Source organism: Triturus cristatus, chromosome 7, assembly GCF_964204655.1.
Source record: "Triturus cristatus chromosome 7, aTriCri1.1, whole genome shotgun sequence".
In the NCBI taxonomy this organism is placed as follows: Eukaryota; Metazoa; Chordata; class Amphibia; order Caudata; family Salamandridae; genus Triturus; species Triturus cristatus.
Genome location: NC_140590.1, coordinates 811,674,144 through 811,693,111, shown reverse-complemented (window position 1 = coordinate 811,693,111; position 18,968 = coordinate 811,674,144). Strand labels below are relative to the sequence as shown.

Sequence of the window (18,968 nt, the reverse complement as noted above, 5' to 3'; positions counted from 1 at the left end):
ATCAGAAGATGCACCAAAGGTGTAGCTGTGCACTCGAGACACTGTTTCTTATATGCTAATATCCCATGGTATCAGTTATACCAAAAAATATCTTCCCTCTTTCTTCTTTGCTGTATGCAACTTGTATGCATCATTTAATTTTCTCCTGGATCCAATAATGTTTGTGCTTTCCCCTTCTTCACAACAGTCACTTTCAACCTTTGCCAGCACAGGTGAAGGCTGCATTACACTGTATTACATTGTACCCAGTTTCTTGGGCAAAGTCTTCAATGGCAACTTCACATGACCACTCAGGCTATTTTTCTTTTATGTTACTCTATTGCCATTTGGTACTCCACTTTCCCAACACGCAATCTTCTGTTGTTCTTGGGAAACTGAAAACTGAAGATCTGTTTGGTCAAATCAGTTTTATGAAAACTGCAGCTACTCCTAAAATAGCTAAATGCTGTAAGTCTTGGTCTCCCAGTCTTTAGACTGCATTTGTTATGAAGATATTAGTCTGACATATCACTGAATCAATCATGCAAATTACGACTTGTCAATGAATGTTTGTGATGCTACATGAGTACTACATTTTTCCACATATTAATACGTGGTTTTGTGTGTTGATATGCACAGAGAACATCCTGGTTTTTAGGGACCAGGATAAGACCCGATGACGAAGCATACCACTAATAGACTGGGTGAGGGTCTAACAAAGAAAACAAATTGTTTTCGGGTGTTATCCAGAGGATATATCTGATTCCTTGCATAAGATAGCCAGATGTAGGATGCTTTGTAGTGTCATGGTATACTTGGGGAGAGTGTATAGCCTTTTCTGAAACAAAAACTCTCTCTTCCTCCTTGGAAGGTCCGGTAACACCCCTTTCGGGTTTTTGGACTAAAAATAAATCTAACCAGCTGCCCAGTCACACAGCAGCACCCTGGGTACTTGTCTAAGTATGAGCAGCAATAAATGAAAATAAAAAGATGGCTGCAATTTCTGGGGTTTTATACTTGGATTGAATCGTTTTTTGTTTAATTTTGGAATGTTGTTACTTTTATTGTGCTGTTTGGAGCAACAAAAGATTGAAGTTGTAATATCCATCTCCATGTATGTACTAGGGGGGGGGGGTAACAGTTCCTCGGAACTAAGAAAATGACCAAATTGTGGTACTCACGACAGGTTGGATCAACATAGGTGTAGGGGGGACGTTCTCCTTTTCAATATAGTGCCCTCACACACCCTTGCGAGTGTCATGCTTCATCATCGGGCGTTGCTCCTGGTGAGGGTGGCGCTGCAGTCCCTCACGGGCCCCTCGAGAGGGCTCTTTGGTGGAGATCTTTTGAGGAGACTCCGCAGTTGTGCATGCGGGTGTGTGGGCCTATAAAAAAGGTGAGTGGGCGTTTTAAAATTACCAAATGGTACCCAGAACCATTGTTTATTCAAGGGTCCATATGGTAAATTAAAAGGAAGTGGCCTGGAGCTCCTCTTTAGAACAAATACAGAGGGCAGATGTGTGACTAACCGCTGCTCTCACTAGTGTGCAGTAGTGAAAAAAGTCCTACTTAAAACAGGGGCGACATGTTTCGCGCTCTCAACTGGTCCCTAAAGGATCCTGTGGCGCTTCGTCAGGACCGGAGTGTGAAGTGAAAAACAAACCACATGAAACAGGTTCCAGGAAAGAAAGAGCCTGTGGACCTGTAATACCTTATTCTTAAGGAGTTTAGCGTCCTTGCGCTGATAGGGACTCTTTCTGTGGGTACCTATCCCCAACCTGGTGAGACAAGAAAATTATGTAGAAGAAGCAAAATATACACGCATAAAAGTTATGTTAGCATGTAGGTCAAACATAATTACAATGGTCTGTTATACTACCGTTAAACGCAATCAAAGGTGTGCTATGCTGTTATCGCATGCACTCTTGTCTGTCCATATAGTCATATAGACCAGCTTAAAAATAGTTGAACATGAGGGAGGTAGCTCCCAGTGCAGCTGACCATGGTGCATGGGGGTGTAGCCTATAGGCGCTATCAGTGATAGGGTGCCTTCTAAATCACTCATGCTCATTGCCAACTGTAAATGGTTCCACCTGGATGTAAAAACGGGGGTGAGGTTAGATGCAGGATCTTTGTAGTGCAGGGCAGATAATGTGTACAAGTAAATGTCACTACAGGAGCCAAGAGTAACGTGGTAAAAGGTGATCGTGTTAATTACTCTGCTCCTACTAGGATTATGTCTATATCACAGATCGTGCAGTGAATACTGTACATCTACATGATGTTAAACATAATCAGACTGCGCCCGTAACAACAGTGAGGGGACGCGGTGAGTTGCCACATACACAGAGACACATACGTTCCTATATGCCTACCCCTATATTCAGGAGATCAGGCTCCGTCGGCACCCTCTCGGTTGCAGGCTGAGTAACTGTGTGGAAGATAGGAGCGTAGTCAAAGAGGGGTGGACATGCCGACCAGCCGTCGGACTTTGTTAAAGTGTGCCCTGCCAAATGGGCAAACTACTCGCTACAACTGGTACTCACATGTGCTCGCCTGTCAAGGGTCCAGTAACCTACCCCGCCGTTTTAGTGTGCCGGGAACGGAGTGGGGTGGTGAGCTGTGCTGGTATATATCCCTTTGCTGTAAAGCTGTCCGGATAGTAAGGGCAGGTCTGTGCATGGTGACGCGCTACGTGGGTGGGCGTGTTTGAGGCGGCAATGGTAGTATAGTAAAGGGAAGTGAACGAGGCGGCCATCTTGGCCTGGAGTACTAGAAATATACGGGGAGTCTGTTCTCAGCATACGCCTAGTATGGTGCACTTTAATGGACGTAATGTCGATTTTAAACGCTGCAATTTGGTTGTAACCCTGGCTATAACAACGTAGTGGAATGGACACATGGTGAAAACGTTAGTCAAAGTATGTCCATTTGAAACGCTGCAATATTGCTATAATCCTAGGTTATCACAAAGAAGTGTACAAAAGGTGAGAAAAGATTAAGCGAAGTGTGGGGGAATAGAGGTTTGGGTCCCTCTAGAATAAGCTACAGATTATTTACTTTACTGCTTTATGTAAGTGCGGGGGAAACCGCCTTATTCTGTTTTTGCCCTCTGTGTGATGTAGGATAACGGGGGCATAACGGGAGGGGTTCATGTATAATAAATCAAGACAATGCTCCCTAAAGTATCGGTGGCATGTATCAGAAAATCAGTTCAGCCCATGGGAACTCATCATTGAGTTCCGTTGTGTCACATTTTAATCTGTGAACCCATTGTTGTTCTTGCCTGAACTGGGTTATTTTGGTCCAGTTGGGGTTAGAATCTATGATCGTCCACCTAATGCTATTTGCGGGATGTTTTTGTTCCAGAAAGTGGTTGAGCAGCTTAGTATTGTTTTGCCACGTCGTATTGTACTTTTGTGTTCGCCAATTCTTATCTTGACTGGTCTGGTGGTCATGTCGACATATCTTTTACCACAGGGGCAAAGGATGGTGTAGACACAGTTTGTAGTGTTACAATTGGTGTGTCTGGTTTGGCGCCAATGTGTAGCCAGACCAAGGTCAATTTGTTTAGAGGTTGTGGTCTCAGCACAGGTGGAGCAGGATCTGCATGGGAAGTGGCCCACCACTGGCAGTAAGGCCCAAAGTGTGGGTTGTCGTGTGAGGGATGGCCTAGGTCTGGTGTGGACTAAGTGGTCCCTTAAGTTTTGCGTGCGTTTGAATGCAAAGAGTGGGGGGGGGGGCGGGTGAAAAGGTACCAAAGCGAATGTGCTTTCCATGCTGGTGCCCTGTATTTGATGGTATAGTTGTGATTTGATAGCAAAGACATTTTCTATGAGTGCTATGGAAGCACATTCACAGATAAATGATATCGGTGTCTCATAGGGCCATGGCTCGATGTTCCGCAGGGTGGCCTCAAGTACCTCCAGTGTGGCATCCTTAAGAATAAGGTATTACAAGTCCACAGGATCTTTCTTTCCTGGAACCTGTTTCATGTGGTTTGTTTTTCACTTCACACTCCGGTCATGACGAAGCGCCGCAGGATCCTTTAGGGACCAGTTGAGAGCGCGAAACATGTTGCCCCTGTTTTAAGTAGGACTTTTTTCACTACCGCACACGTCCTGAGAGCAGCGGTTAGTCACACATCTGCCCTCTGTATTTGTTCTAAAGAGGAGCTCCAGGATCCACTTCCTTTTAATTTACCATATGGACCCTTGAATAAACAATGGTTCTGGGTACCATTTGGTAATTTTAAAACACCCACTCACCTTTTTTATAGGCCCACACACCCGCATGCACAACTGCAGCATCTCCTCAAAAGATCTCTGCCAAAGAGACCTCTTGCGCGGCCCGTGAGGGACTGCAGCGCCACCCCCACGAGGAGCAACGCCCAATGATGAAGCATGACACTCGCAAGGGTGTGTGAGGGCACTATATTGAAAAGGAGAACCCCCCCACCCCCTATGTTGATCCAACCTGTCGTGAGTCTTCGGTACCACATTTTGTTAATTTTCTTAGTTCTGAGGAACTGTTGATCCACCCTCCCTAGCCCCCCCCCCCCCCCCAGTACGTACTCGTTATCTTGTGGGAGCACGGGTATTGGTCCTCCTTTCTTTCTAACTTCACTCCCGATCCTCAATCCTTTTTGTGTGACTATATCCATCTCCATACCTTGCTAGAAAATCAGATAGAATGCGGGGCTACTTGCTGATAGAAAGGATTGGATTGACCTAATGATTAGGTAAGTTGGGTAACTGAAAGACTGATAACTTAACAAAATGATTCTCAGTTGATCATTTTCTTTTAAGATCTCGTTTAGTCCCTTGATTACCAAAGGGCCCAAATATGGTAAGGAATGTAAACAGATACATCATCAAATAAAGAAAAATGTGGTTAGACCTTGATGAGAAGGAGACAAATTACAAGCTTAAATGGAAGCTAAAGGAGTCTGTATTGTGTGATGAAACCAGATTAGCCAGAATTATGCGCCAAAATGTGGTTAGATTGAAGGAAAATGTGGTAAAAATGAGGAATTTAACTGGTTTGAAATCAGGAAAATGATTCACACAATTTCTTGTATGGCTAACAAAAGTAACATGTAAGTTCCATTGAAATACTGATGTAACCATTACCGAAATCTGTTAAGTGCAACACTTCTCATAGATTTTCTGTGATCGAACTAAGCTGGGGAAGTGACCATTAATTCAGCAGGAGAAAATAGACACCTCCATAGTTCCAAACCTGATACCCGTGCATTTCATTTCCCTTAAAGCATGTCAGGTTCTTCTTTTATCCCAAGCTTTCAATCCTTTGGTTCATACCCAATCCTACTCAGTATTGTGGCTAAACTAGCATAGCTATGCCTACTTACAAGAAAGAAATCATATCTTCACTTGATGCTAGACATCGACTTCAAGCTCTTCTGTAGAACAATAATACAATCACTGACAGAGGAGAATGGAACAGGGAGCAGGCGATCAGATCTGTGAATCAGACACTAAGGTAGTTATTTAGAGTTTTGTTGATGTGCCGTTGAGCCTATTTAGAATGTATACACAATTCTAACTCTAAATAGGGCGGTTGAGGCACCTGTGTATTTTTTGCGGATGTCCGGCATCCATCAAACTCTCAATAACCCCCTAATCAGTAATCACCATGTCAGTTTGAATAAGAGATACTCTCTACCTTGTAATCCTGGCCCATGTAATGTATATAATAGGCATGTATTGATTTACAGAGTGCAACCCTATCTACAAAATAACAATATGATGTACATAAAAGGCTTCATATTACACATGGTAGGGGATAAGAAGCGAGCTTGCATGGCCAACCGAGGCACAAGTAGGTGGGGACTCTTCGAAAGTGAATCGAAGGGAAGGTTCCAAATCAGAGTGGGAGTGAGAGACTACAGAATGGCTTTCTTTGACAAGAGGCAAGATGGTACAAGAGGCAAGATGGCGGCAGCGTGATTACTGCAGCAGCTCCGCTCTGCGCTTTGTGCCCCGCACGTTGTCGAGCATAATCAAGTGCATTCACCTGGGCGTTGCGGACTTGGGGATTTCGCTTGGGGTTTCGTCTGGATCTACCTCGTCGGCACCCAGAGCTTACACGGATGTCCTGGCTGGGACTGGTACTGAGCAGGCGATTTGGGACTGCAACGCCGGCTGGGATATCGGACCCCTGCGTGCATAGAGGTGGTAAGGGCGGCAGTGAGAGACCGGTACACGCGCTGGTGAGAGCAGCAAGATCATTGTGCTCCACCTGGTGGGCGCTGGCAAGAATTGCAGTCAAAGTGGGACATAGGCTGTCTTTACAGTACTCCTGCATCATAACAAGATATAATTTGGTGTTTGGGAGGATGCCACCCAAATCGGCAAATCAAGTGAAAGAAGCGGCGATTAGAAACTCACCACAAATACATCTGCCCCAAGATAACAGTCTGGACTCCCCCTTAAGCACTGGTGCTTTGGCAGGCAAACCAAATGAGCCTCGCAACGTCAAAAAACAAGCAGAGAGTGGAGGGTTAGGGAGACAGAGGATTCAGACCGAGCGTACTGCGGGGCGGAAAGGGATGAATACAAAAGTTGCAGCTTGTTAGCGAATGTTAGCCTTTTAAGGTTTGGAACCAGGCTCTGTTATATTGTAGCAATGCAGAGCGATCAAATTAAAGCAACCTTTCCCACACCACCTGGCATCTGTCATTGATTGAACTCTTTTTTGCACTAGTATACTTTTAGTAAAGGACTATGGTCCATACGCATCAACGCTCTTGCCCATAAACAAATGGATAAAACAATCCCAAAAATATTCTTTGTGGTGTGATTATTGGCAACATCTTAAATGTAAATGGCTGCTGCAGTGATGGCGTCGGCTAAGAATGTTATGCTAATGCAGTAACTCCAGTGGACTCATGAAACTTTAAAAAAAAAAGTTTATTTTTATTTTGGGAAAAATACCGGTGCAGAAAAGAAGTCTGCTGTGGAATCAGGACAAAGCAGTAGTTTGAATATGTGCCTTTCATTAGTTATGCCATTATTTTTACCAATAACCGTGCACGCCACTTTGGGGAAAATTGTTAAGTCCAAAAAGTTAAAACACAACTCTGCGCTAAACTAATGCGGTAATCGAAGCAAAATAGCAGCGCGGAGTAGCTATGCCGAATCCGGTTCATCGCTGGACTTGCCCTAAGAAAGTTAGCGTTTACACTCATACCTAGTTATAGCCCTAAAAAACTCTATTAATTTATAAAAAGAAAACCTTACTGAAGGTTACAAGAAGCAAGAACATGTAAAACAAGCAAAGTGAACAGATGCAAAGAGCGATCGGGAAGAAAGGCAGTCACAGGCCCAGGCGAGGAAGAAAAGGGGAGGGGGGACGACACGGAAGGGGAGAGAAAAAGACGCAGAGTCTGTCAAGCCAGATAAACAAGCACGCGCATCAGGAGTAACGAGCATTGAAGATCAAAGCGAAAGACGTGCGGCCGAGTGGTGCTTATGACCCGTGATAGACAAATGGCGGCTGCACGCTCACGTGAACGCAAGTGCTAGGCCAGCCAGCAGCACTTTGAAAACTCACCTCCAAAATGTCTCTCCGAGCCAGCGCATGCGCTGGGCTCAGCAACACCTAAAAAGACACAGAACCTGGCAACAACAGAGAGGATGATAATGAGCCTATGACTGACCCCCAAACCTGTAGGCCAACAATTGACGAGGCTTCCGGGGGGATGGGAGCTGTTATAGGTCCCGAAGATCTGCTTCAGGCAGCAGGAGATATCATCTCTGATGGAACAGATAAGTTTTATTCCCTTACCAAGGAGTCACTATCAGGTGTAACCGACTGAGACCACAGTGAACTGGACAACAGCTTGTCTTCGTCAGGCTTCAGCACCTTGGAAGCACCAGAAACAGCACAGAAGCGACAGAAATCTCAGACGAATCTTAAGGGGGGTAAAGGGTGTACTGAGACCCAGACAAATAAAGGAAGGCGCTCAGGCGGCCCTGGTTTGAAGTGGGACTACTCGCATACAAGGATAACCGGCCCAATGGCATCGACAACTGAACAGACAGTATCTCCCAATGGTGCATCTCAGGCAAAGGGGATAACAGATATGAATTCTGCATTGAGTATGATATTGGATACTATAAAAGAACATCGTGCTGAGACTCGGGCTGATGGAAAAAAGCAAGGCAGGCTTCTAAAAAACTGGAGGGGGCAATACAGAAAGTCGGAAAAACCTGTGTAGAGATCGGCCAGCGAATTAACTTTCTGGAAAAGAGAACGGTGGTCGAAAAGGAGTTGTCTGACATTAAAGAGGATACTAAAGCCCATGATGCTCATCTCACCGATGCTATGTGGAAGCTGGAGGATATGGAGAACCATATGAGGAGGAATAACCTCCGCTTCTTAGAGATAAAAGAAGGCCTGGAAGGGGAGGACATGCGTTCCTTCATCGTAAATCTCCTTAAAGAATCCTTCCCTGAGCTTACAGGGTGGGAGTGGGAGCGGGAAGTCCAGAGGGCCCACAGGTTCCCCTTCACAAGACATATAAACTCTGGTAGAGATTCAATCCAACCAAGGGCCATATTAGTCTTTTTTGGTAATTACATGCTTAGGCAGGCTATTTTTGAAAAAGCCCGACTCGAGGCCAGAAGGCAATATAAAGAGACCTCTTTTTTATGTATGTCTGGATTTTTGTCATGTTACCGTAGAGCGTAGATGGCGACTCCGGCAAATGATTAAGCCCTTTCAAGATGCTGGGTTCAAGACCTTTTTACTCTACCTTGCTAAACTGAAGATGATCGTAAGAGGGGCGGTTACGTTTTTCACCTCAGAAATTCAGGCTAGATGGTATCTAGATCAAATCCGGTCAGATAACAGAAATGTCTGAGGTTTCAATGTAACTGTGGGGTTAATTTACGTTTTTTCTTTTTCTTCTTGACATTAGTGAAAGGTCATATATGCATTTTACCTACCATGTGTTTCTTTTTCTCCCCTTTGTTTCTTTCTCTTTCCTCCTTTTCTCTTATCGACACTTTGGGTTTAATAAAGCGCGGAGAGAGCTTAGGGGGGAGGAGGATGGTTTTTTTCCTGTCTCCATCATGCGGATCGTCTTACGTCTGGCTGCCTCTAAGGGTAGGGGAGGTAGGGGGGTGGAGAAGGGGTGAGGGGGTTGGGACAGGGGAGGGTATGGTTACAACGTGAAGTGTAAATTGCAGCAGAAGCAAGAAGCATATTCTGGGTATTATTTAATACGGTTACTAACGGTCAGAGAGCAATTCAGTAGGAAGGCTATACAAGACAGTTTGCAGGAACAGTACAATATCTGTATTAATTTAGATATGGTAGAACAGCTGGAAGCAATTTTTATGGGGAACCATGGTTAAAGTTCGTATTGCGTCTATTAATATATGTGGGCTCAATGATGGGGCCTAGAGGAGGAGGATACAGGAAGATCTCAAGGTATTAAAGGCAGATATCTATTGTCTGCAGGAGACTCGCATTGCCAGGAACGATAGCAACTTACTTAATTCCCTGGGGCTGAAGGTAGCAGCATACACTACACAAGATGTGAAGACTAAGGGAGTCGCAGTTCTTATGAAAGGCAGTGTTACAGGCGGGACCACTAGTAAAGGGCGGACGCCACATTCGATGAGGGCGCTTAAAAATCTTGTAATGGATATCGGTTTGGTAGATTTTTGGCCTAAACTTAGCGCTCCTGAGCCCGGTTATACTTTTTATTCAGCCCCACATAGCAAGTGTGCCAGACTGGACTACTTCTTAACCTCGCCATGTATACCCTAAGAGGCACGAATAGAACTCTTCCCCAGAGTTATGCCCGATCATAACCCGGTAGTCCTAGAGGTTTCAGTAAAAGGCATAAGAAAGAAATATTCTAGATGGACTTTTGAGAGGGCTCTGCTCTCAGATCAAAAATGTATTGGATATATGAAGGACTGGATCAGGGAGTTCTTTAATAATAATAGTGGTAGTGCCCCCCCATGTATGGTCTGGAATGCTTTTAAAGCGGCAGCGAGAGGTGAGATCTTGCAGTACTGTTTGAGTGAGCAGAAAAAAGGCAGAACAGATCAAACAGTTTTATCAAATGCTTGCCCAACTAGAAACATAATTGATTGTCACGTGGTGGGGAACTGTCAAGAATCCGGAGTTCTATTAACATCACTAAAGCCTGCCGGGACGATTTTAATACTGAGAGACTTGCGGGAAAATATTTAGCTAAGAAGCAGGATTGCTATGGATATAGCGAGACGGTGGGCAGATTACTGGCAATCAGGGCTAGACAGCAGGCTTCAGCAGGATATATAGACCGGACTAGAAACGTGCAGGGTAAAGTCGTGACAGAGCCTGCTGAGATTAGAAAGGCTTTCAGAAAATGTTATGAAGACCTGTATTCTGTTTCATCTGGTGAAGGTCACATGAAATTTGGAAGTACAGGAGTTTGAACCGACTGGAAGGGTCCCACAGGAGGAGGTTGCCCGGCTTGGGGCAGAAATTACACAGGAGGAGTTATATAGTGCCTTACAAGCCCTCCCAACGGGCAAGGCATCGGGAACTGACTGCATTCTTATAGAGTTTTACAAAGTTTTCGTCAGTGAGATATATCGTCCTATGCTTAGTTTATTTCAGGAGATCAAGGAAGGGGCCACACCACAGGGTTCCTGGGGTATCGCGAACATTTTCATCTTCTAAAAAAGGGTAAAGATCCAACAAACTTAGGCTCATATAGGCCTATAACGCTGTTAAACAGCAATGCTAAGCTTTATTCTAAGATCTTTGCCTCACTTCTGAACTCTGTAATGCACCATATTGTTTCAGTATGGCAGCACGGTTTTATACAAGGAAGAGGGACTGTAGATCATGTTAGGAGGTTAATCACCTTCTTTGATGCTACTGAGATCGCTGCTAAACCTATGGGGGTAGCTTTTTTAGACACGGAGAAGGCCTTCAACAGGGTGTCATGGAATTTTTTATGGCAGACCCTTAAGGCTTACGGGCTAGGGGAACCATTTGTGGAAGCAATACAGGTCTTCTACATTAACCCTGTAGCAAGATTACAAATTATGGGGGAAGAGACGGCTCCTTTCTCAATCGGCAGGGGAGCAAGACAGGGCTGTCCTGCTTCCCCCTTATTGTTCGCCCTGTATCTAGACCCCCTTCTTGGGCGTCTGGAGGTCTACTCGGAAATGATTCCGGTCTGTCTGCAAGGCGGTGACACCAAGCTATTGGCTTACGCTGATGACGTAGCTATCATTTCATCTGACCCAGACCGCGCAATGACAGCGGTTGAAAGTATCGCTGAAGGCTTTGGTACCCAATCGGGCTTTTTATTAAATAAAGCTAAAACGCTGATCGTGACAAATAGGTTTGTCACAGGTATGGAGAATAGAACTGTTGAAAAAGCGGTTTACCTAGGCATTACCATCACAGCTAAGGTGGATGATATAGTGGACTTGCATATTACCCCTATAATGGGGTAAATTGAAAACGATCTTCAACGTTGGGACAATCTGAAACTGTCAATAGTAGGGAGATGTAATCTCATTAAATTGATGATCCTGCCAAAACGTTTGTATATTTTTCATGCAATTCCTTTGGAAATTCATAATTTTTGTTTTAAACAAATAGAGAAGGAGGTAGCTAGGTTTATTTGGTGCTATCGGAGGACTAGGAGAGCGAATATATACCTCTCCCTTCCCAGGGATAGAGGAGGATGGGGGCTCCCGTCTTTTAAGCTATACTATTTAGCGGCTTCATTCCAATACTACTGGCCTCTCTTTGGAGTCAAGGAAATAGACAGGGGGGATCCTGGACAACTACCAACGATATATGAACTACTGATTGGCGCTCGGGCTAATGGTTGTCTCCTGAAATTTTATGAAGCAAGTGACTTTCAGAAAACGCGCTTCAAGGTATTGATTGCTGCCTTCCGCGACTGGGTAGGCATAAGGAAGAAACTCTGGTTAGGTAGGTTCCATCGCTATTCTCCGATAATCGTGAATGACCAATTGCCCAGGGCATTAGAAGATACATGTCTGGCAAGGTGGGGTAAGAGCGGTATATACAGGATAGGGGATCTGTTAGCTGGGGATCACATAACCTCATTTGAAGTAGTTAGAGAAAGGTTTGGTGTCAGTCCCCCGGGATTGTTTTTAATTTTTACAGCTGAGAGATTTTATGCTTAAAAAAGCAGGAGGTGCGGCAGGGTTTGAACAAGTACCTTTGATGGAATTACTAACTTGTAATACCAGACTCTCAATTACACAAATATATAGATGTTTGCAGGAAGGTGTGCCAGATGATTTGAATAAACATAGTCTGAAATAGCAGGATAGGTTGGGAGTTGAGGATTCTTGCTTTATGAGATCATTAGAACTGTGGCACACTGTACTGTGCTCTGCCAATCTGCGGGCTCAACATTTTAAGACCTTTTTCAATTTATTTATCACACCTGCGAAAATTGTTAAATGGGGTGGTACTGAGGGGACCTCTTATTTCAGATGCTAAACATTTGGGGCTGATTTAGTGCATATCTTTGCCACTTGTACCTGTATAGAATCTATCGGTCGCTAAATTACAAGCTTTTTACAACAGATTCTTGATGTTCCTTTGACACCACAGTTGATGTTATTTAGGGGTATATGACTCAGCAGGCAGTGAAGGGGAAGAACTAATTTTTATAGCTATGGCAGTACTTAGGTTATGTGTTGCTTCAGCTTGGCTTGATCCTCAACCTCCAACCTTCCAGCAGTGGAAGAGACGATTTTTACACATATATAATTTAAGAAAAGGCACTTTATGAAAGGAGAGGCAGAAAAGGCAGAATCAAAGGGAAAAGGATCTGGGGCCCTTTTTTCTCCTGATCGCATCCTTTTTACAAACTGTAATTTCCTCCTTAAGCCAAGCCTAAAGAATTATGTGTCATAATAGGCTGCTCTCTAATTTATGATTTCTTGGTTATTGTGCATAATGTATTACTCGATTGTCTTCTGTTGATCAAATGAAAATGTATAATTTGTTTGGAATGTATGTACAGGTAATCAATGCTGCAATTGCACTGTTTTTCTCGATATAAAAAAAAAAAAAAGATAATAAAAATAGTTTTACAACAAGCTCAATACAGAAATTGTTGCCAGGGCTGTTGGGAATTTTTTCAACCATACGATTTTTGCATAACATATGCCTGGAAGACAGCATGCTGTTGCTGATAGTTTATCACAGCTATGGTCTGAAATATGGAAAAATTCTTCCTGATGAAACCTTTCTTCTTTTTGCTTCCAAGTTTTTGGGAGGATTTAGTAAAGAGGAAGACAGTGACCTCTGCTCTTTACCACAATTAAACAAAAGACATACAAAAAAAAAAAAGAATGGCATTCTTTGAACTCTTTCTGGAATGTCAAAAGGCTTTCGGTACAGAGGATATGGAAACCTCATGGCTAAAATTAAACAAATGAATATGAAGAAACATCTGCTGGACCACCGTTAGTTTACATTGAAAAGCAACAACATGGCAGGATTGTTTGTTAGGAGGACTGAGATTCGAAAAAATGGGTGCGACACAGGGATGCTTCATGACCCTTGACCAGTCAACTTGTATACTAATTACATGTATGTCTATGTACTGACAGACAGAGAATGTCTCAAGGATGTAGGTGTGTATGATTCCAATCCTTTTGTATGCAGACGACTCGGTCCTTCTAGGTACTGTCTTTCTTTCCTTCTAATTAGAACTGCAGAACACTCGCTAGTTTATTGGCCACAGAGAAACCTGGTTCATAGACAAGAACCTGAGGAATGAAGAACTGAGTCCAAATGAATGGCAATCATATGTGGGCAGAGGGAACACATCCAGAAATAATAATCTAATTTCTAGCTAAACAGCAAGAAGCTTAAGACGACTAATACCTATTGGGTATTATAATGAACAGAATATTGTTTAGAAGTACCACAGATTGTGCTGGTCTCTTAAACAAAGAGATTGAAACAAACCTAGGACTACTAAGTCCCAGATCAGGGTTACTAAGAAAGCAAGAAAGTCCCTGTAGGCTTTTGAGAATAAACTGACGTACTTACGGATGGAATATTTTTAAGAAGATTGTCCCAAGACTCTAAATATTGCAATTGCTACTTTGTAAATATTGTGCAAGTCATTAAAAAATAATTTTCGTTTTGAATAAGAAACACTACATGTGCAACATGGTCAATAATGACATTAACAAAACATAGGGGGTTTCTAATTAGCAGATCCTTATGGTTACCCAGATCAGTGGTACATTGAGGACCTCACACGGATAAAAGGCTAAATGTACCCACACCAGGATTTAAACCTCTAACTAGCTGCAGTGCATGCCTTAATCCATTCAGCCATCAGACCCATCATACTTTCAGGCCACAAGTTTGGAGGGAAAACGTCTGAGTTACATGAATAGGGGACTGATGAAACACTGGTGAAATGAGAGACACCCATAGAAGAGGACAATAAAACCCATTAAATTAAAACATGGTTCCTGTCCCAAATAAGAGAAACACTAAATTGCATGAAGTAGTATCGATGTCCAGAAGGGTAGAACCTGAAATGTGTGCTCTTTAACAATCATTTCTGAGGTTTTGCAGGGCATTTGAAAATCACAATATTTAGTGTCAACTCCAAAATCAGATAATCTAGAGATTGTGAGAAGGAGATGGTTACCTGTTGTTTGCATGTTTCAAGTCCATTGTGTCGTTCTGAGCTGATGTCAACTGCTGATTGCTCTCATGACATCATGGTTTCTTTGTGCGACAACTCACTGTACCCCCTGATGTGAGCATGTAGTGCCGTGAGCACCCGCTTTAGGGATTTGTGTGCAAACTCTGGCCTTCCTTTTTAAATACTGACATGTTGAAATCAGGCTTGCATTCTTCTGGACGATAAAATCTTACTATAACACTTGATTTCTAAGCTTAAAAGACCTTTATTTTGTGACTCGTGCTTTTTGGCTTTTTTAAAAAAAACTTAATATTTTGTCTGTTGCAGCTCGCCCTTACCATCGAGAAGAACATCCTGGACATTTGGGTGAAGATTCCTTGTCTAAACAAAATTGGCAGCTGCACCTACGATGCCTGTGAAACTCTTGATAAGATGTTTCCCGTAGGACAGAGCTGTCCAGAGCCGTTGCACACCTATGGCATCCCATGCCATTGCCCCTTCAAAGCGGTGAGATAACTGGGAAGTAGCTGCGGGGACAAATGGGCTGGTGGAGAAAGTGTTATGGGGAAATAGCGCACGAATTACATGAGTGTGCTGGGGTTAGTGAAAGTGGGGGGGGTGCAATGACTCAGTAGGTCATGTAGCTGCTCTAGGACTGACGTCTGGATTCTCTTGCTTCTCTTCCTGCAGGGCACATATTCTCTACCCAGTTCCACATTCAGCATTCCCGATGTGCCCCTTCCATCATGGCTAGAAGGAGGAGAGTACCGTGTGAAGGGTGTCTTGAGTAATGCAGATGGCGAAGTTGGATGCGCTAATATTAATTTGTCCCTGAAGTCAAAGTCTACATCCTGGTGGAAATAGAAATGCCCCTGAATGTGGCAAGGAGGTGGTCTTCGGGTAGTAATGCCCCTACAATCTTGGTTGGTGCTCTTCTCTTCACCATCCCTCCTCTCTGCCTCCAAGATCACTCTGTGAACATAAAGCTGTGTTTGCACCTGGAAATCTACAAATATGCTTCTCTACGAGATTCTAGAATCATGTTCTCTCTACTGCCCAATCATTTAATATTATGCATTAGTTTTAAAGTTAAAGCAACCAGATTTCACACCGTAACATTTGTGTTACACAGAACAGGCAATCAGCATCTGAAGGGTACAGAAGGCCACTTAGTTAAAAATGATATTTTTTAATCTAACTATTGTTGTTGCGTTTTGGGCTTTTTGACGCATTCTAAGAAGATGTACTATTACTCGAATCAATGGTACCCATTTTATATTTCCTAAAAACAGATTCTACAATTCAATTCATCAATTGATCCATTTTATATTTTATAACTATAGATTTTACTATGACCTTAATCAATTAACCCATTTTATTGATCTCAGATGCAAGAAGGCCTTCCTGGCAGGATTTGATTCTGAGAAGTGAGCATTTTGCTTACTGAGCTTTGACACCAGCTAAACTGTCTTTTCCATTAAAAAACAGTGACTCAAGTGCCTTTTAAAGGAGATAACATATACATATGTGAAAATAAAATAGAAACGTTACAAATAAAGACGTAGATTATATGCATGGCAAAAGAAAATGAATCCCTCAAATGGAGAGTTTTTTTAAGAGGGTAAGGGCTAGAAATTTGCATTATAGAACCTCAGACCTTTTGAATTTGGTGCAAATGGCCTATAGGTGGGGATGACTTTTGTATTTATTCCGTGAATTTTTATTCCCAAGATGGCCCATGCCCACATTTTATTAACCTGTGAGTAGAGTGCCATATCTGCTTGTGGAACTTTTGTTGAGCTATTCAGTCTCCTCTAGCACGAATAGGGCAACGTTTTCGGGCTATTATTTGCCTGCCCCAAGCCTCCTGTGTCGATGACCTTCTAAGTTTCCCTTTAAATTCCATCTCTGCCCCCTTAAAAATCAGTTGTATATCAAATTCTAAATATTACCAGGGTTCAGTATTCCCTTATTTTCTCTTAATTGGCATGGAATATAACAGTGACTATTAAACCCATGATGTCCAAGATTTACTGATGAGGGCAGGGTCTGTTACAGATCCTTGCATATCCGCATACAAAATAATCAAAAGTAATTAGTATGAATGGAATTATTTGCATACTCATAGGTTATCTTAAGAATATGGTAGGATTGGGCTTTCTGGATCTACTTTAGACCAGTTTATGAAGCCATCAAAAATCACACTGAAGTTAATGCTACCATCGAAAACAAGTTCTAAATCTCATCCTAAATAAAACTACAATAAATGTACCTTTACCCATGTTTATTACTTTGCCTCTGACCTTTTAAAGCAGCTGCACTTCACTCCCAGTTCAAAATCGGTCCTTCTGTGTAGAGCAGAAACTTGGAGCCCAACAGTGACCAAAACCAACAAAGTCCAGACCTTCATCAACACGTGTCTGAGGAAAATCCTCCAAATCCGCTGGCCAAACACCATCCGCATCTTTGACCTGCTCAATAAGAAATCACGCTGGGGCTGAATAGGCCACACCCTCTGCAAGCCCGCATCAAACGCCACTAGGCATACCCTGACCTGGAACCCTCAAGAGAAAAGGAAGAGAGGAAGGCCACGAAACACCTGTCGCTGAGGCCTTGAGGCTGACTGCAAGGAGATTAGTTACACTTGGAGTCAGATTGAATGAAAATCCCAGGATAAAGATGGCTGGAGAGTCCTGTTTGATGGTCTATACCCCATGAGGGGTAATAGGCATAAGTAAGTACTTCACTCTGCCACGGACTGCGGTAAATGGATATTGTTGAGACCTTCGTAATGATTTTGTTCTTTCCTTGATTTGCTCTTTTGAGGACCCAATCGATTCTGACTCCCTCCTTTAGATATAAAAATCAAATCTCCTAGATTTACCACAAACTTGAACATGTGGCCTTTTGAAGCAATAGCAGCGGAGTAGCCTGCATCTGCCATGGGGCCAACACCGTCTAAACTCAGACAGTACATTATGAGCGCACCAAGCAGGGCCAAAGGAAGAATTATAGTCTCCTATAAATGTTCTCAGTAATAGAGCTATAGTTTCTTGATGGAAGAACAATTACAGCCTTTGCACCACTACCATAGGCAAAGACTACACCGCACCCAGTCCATTACTAAGGACTTCCAACATCCTTGAATGTGGAATATCAGGATCCGGTCAGGACTAAAATGCTTAATGACGCCAGCATTGCGTCCTAGGCCTAGAAGTGGACCTGCAATAGATGACAAAGATGCACTGCAGAGTTGTCATTGTGCCCCAGTACTTTAACAGAAAGTGTTCTGGAAGACCAGGTTAACTGACATTGAGGCTGGAAGTGCCTTTGCTAGGTTTGACCAAGCTGGAAAGCACAGCCTTCAACTGCACCCAGTCTGTATTGAATGCAGTAATTCCGGTGAGGAAGTCTGGCATAATGTCGCAGCTTCATCTAACTGGATGAGCAACAGTACTGTGGACTGTTTGCCAGATTAACCTTTCATTTTCTAAGTCTTCTCAGGATAAACGTTTATTAGTGAGTGCTCACAAACTTTTTCTGTGTTGTATGTGTGTATAGCATATCCATTGCCACAAACCTTGTTTGTCTAAGAATATTACAACTTCAGGTGTAAATTTTATGTTCAGAAAATATTAAGAAACTTCTTTTAATTACTCTCTAGTGTGAGCTTGAATAATCCAGTCCCTGGGATCAAAATTTTAAATCTGTTTTGATCATTAAATAAAACTTTGTACACACATCGTAGTTAACATCACAGGCCCCTCAATCTCTTTCTTGCTGTGCTGTCTTGTTTGTGTTTTTTGCAGGTTAGAACAAAGACTTATGCTCTCTCATTCATTGGGTAAATGCTTGTTGCAAACTTTTGATCAAACCCTGGTCTGTCTATTTTGCCAGCGCTGCTGGCAACAGTTTCAACAGTTCAAAATAAATTTTTTATTAAAATTGCATATAGAGTCATTTACTGATTTTAAGAATGAAACACAAAATTAATTTCTGATTATTTTTAGATTACTTTCCCGAAGCCAGCCTTAAGTTTCTAGTTATGCAGCATTACATGGTGAACGCCACCCCTTTCCGGGGCCGGTGCTGGAAAAGCAATACAAGTTCCTTCCAAATCATAGAATAGTCTTAACGGATCCTCTGTGCAATGTGTTGAGAAATCAAATGCGTTAATTTCAAGTACAGTAAAGCAGACCCACTAATGAAAACAACAGTGAGAAAAGCAACACAAACGAGCAAGTTCTAGCATAAGCTGTTTTTAAATTGAGAGAAATTTGTAAACCGT

At 42.8% G+C, this 18,968-nt stretch overlaps 1 protein-coding gene across 1 annotated transcript in view; it reads left to right on the top strand.

Moving 5' to 3' along the window:
* GM2A (ganglioside GM2 activator) overlaps positions 1-18,628 on the top strand; it is a 55,813-nt gene extending 37,185 nt beyond the window's left edge. Inside the window, exons 4-5 of the mRNA XM_085617678.1 lie at positions 15,008-15,187; positions 15,371-18,628. Coding sequence (XP_085473804.1) covers positions 15,008-15,187; positions 15,371-15,544 — 354 coding nt within the window. The 3' untranslated portion in view covers positions 15,545-18,628. The remainder of the gene's footprint in view (positions 1-15,007; positions 15,188-15,370) is intronic.
* Positions 18,629-18,968: the final 340 nt, after the last annotated feature.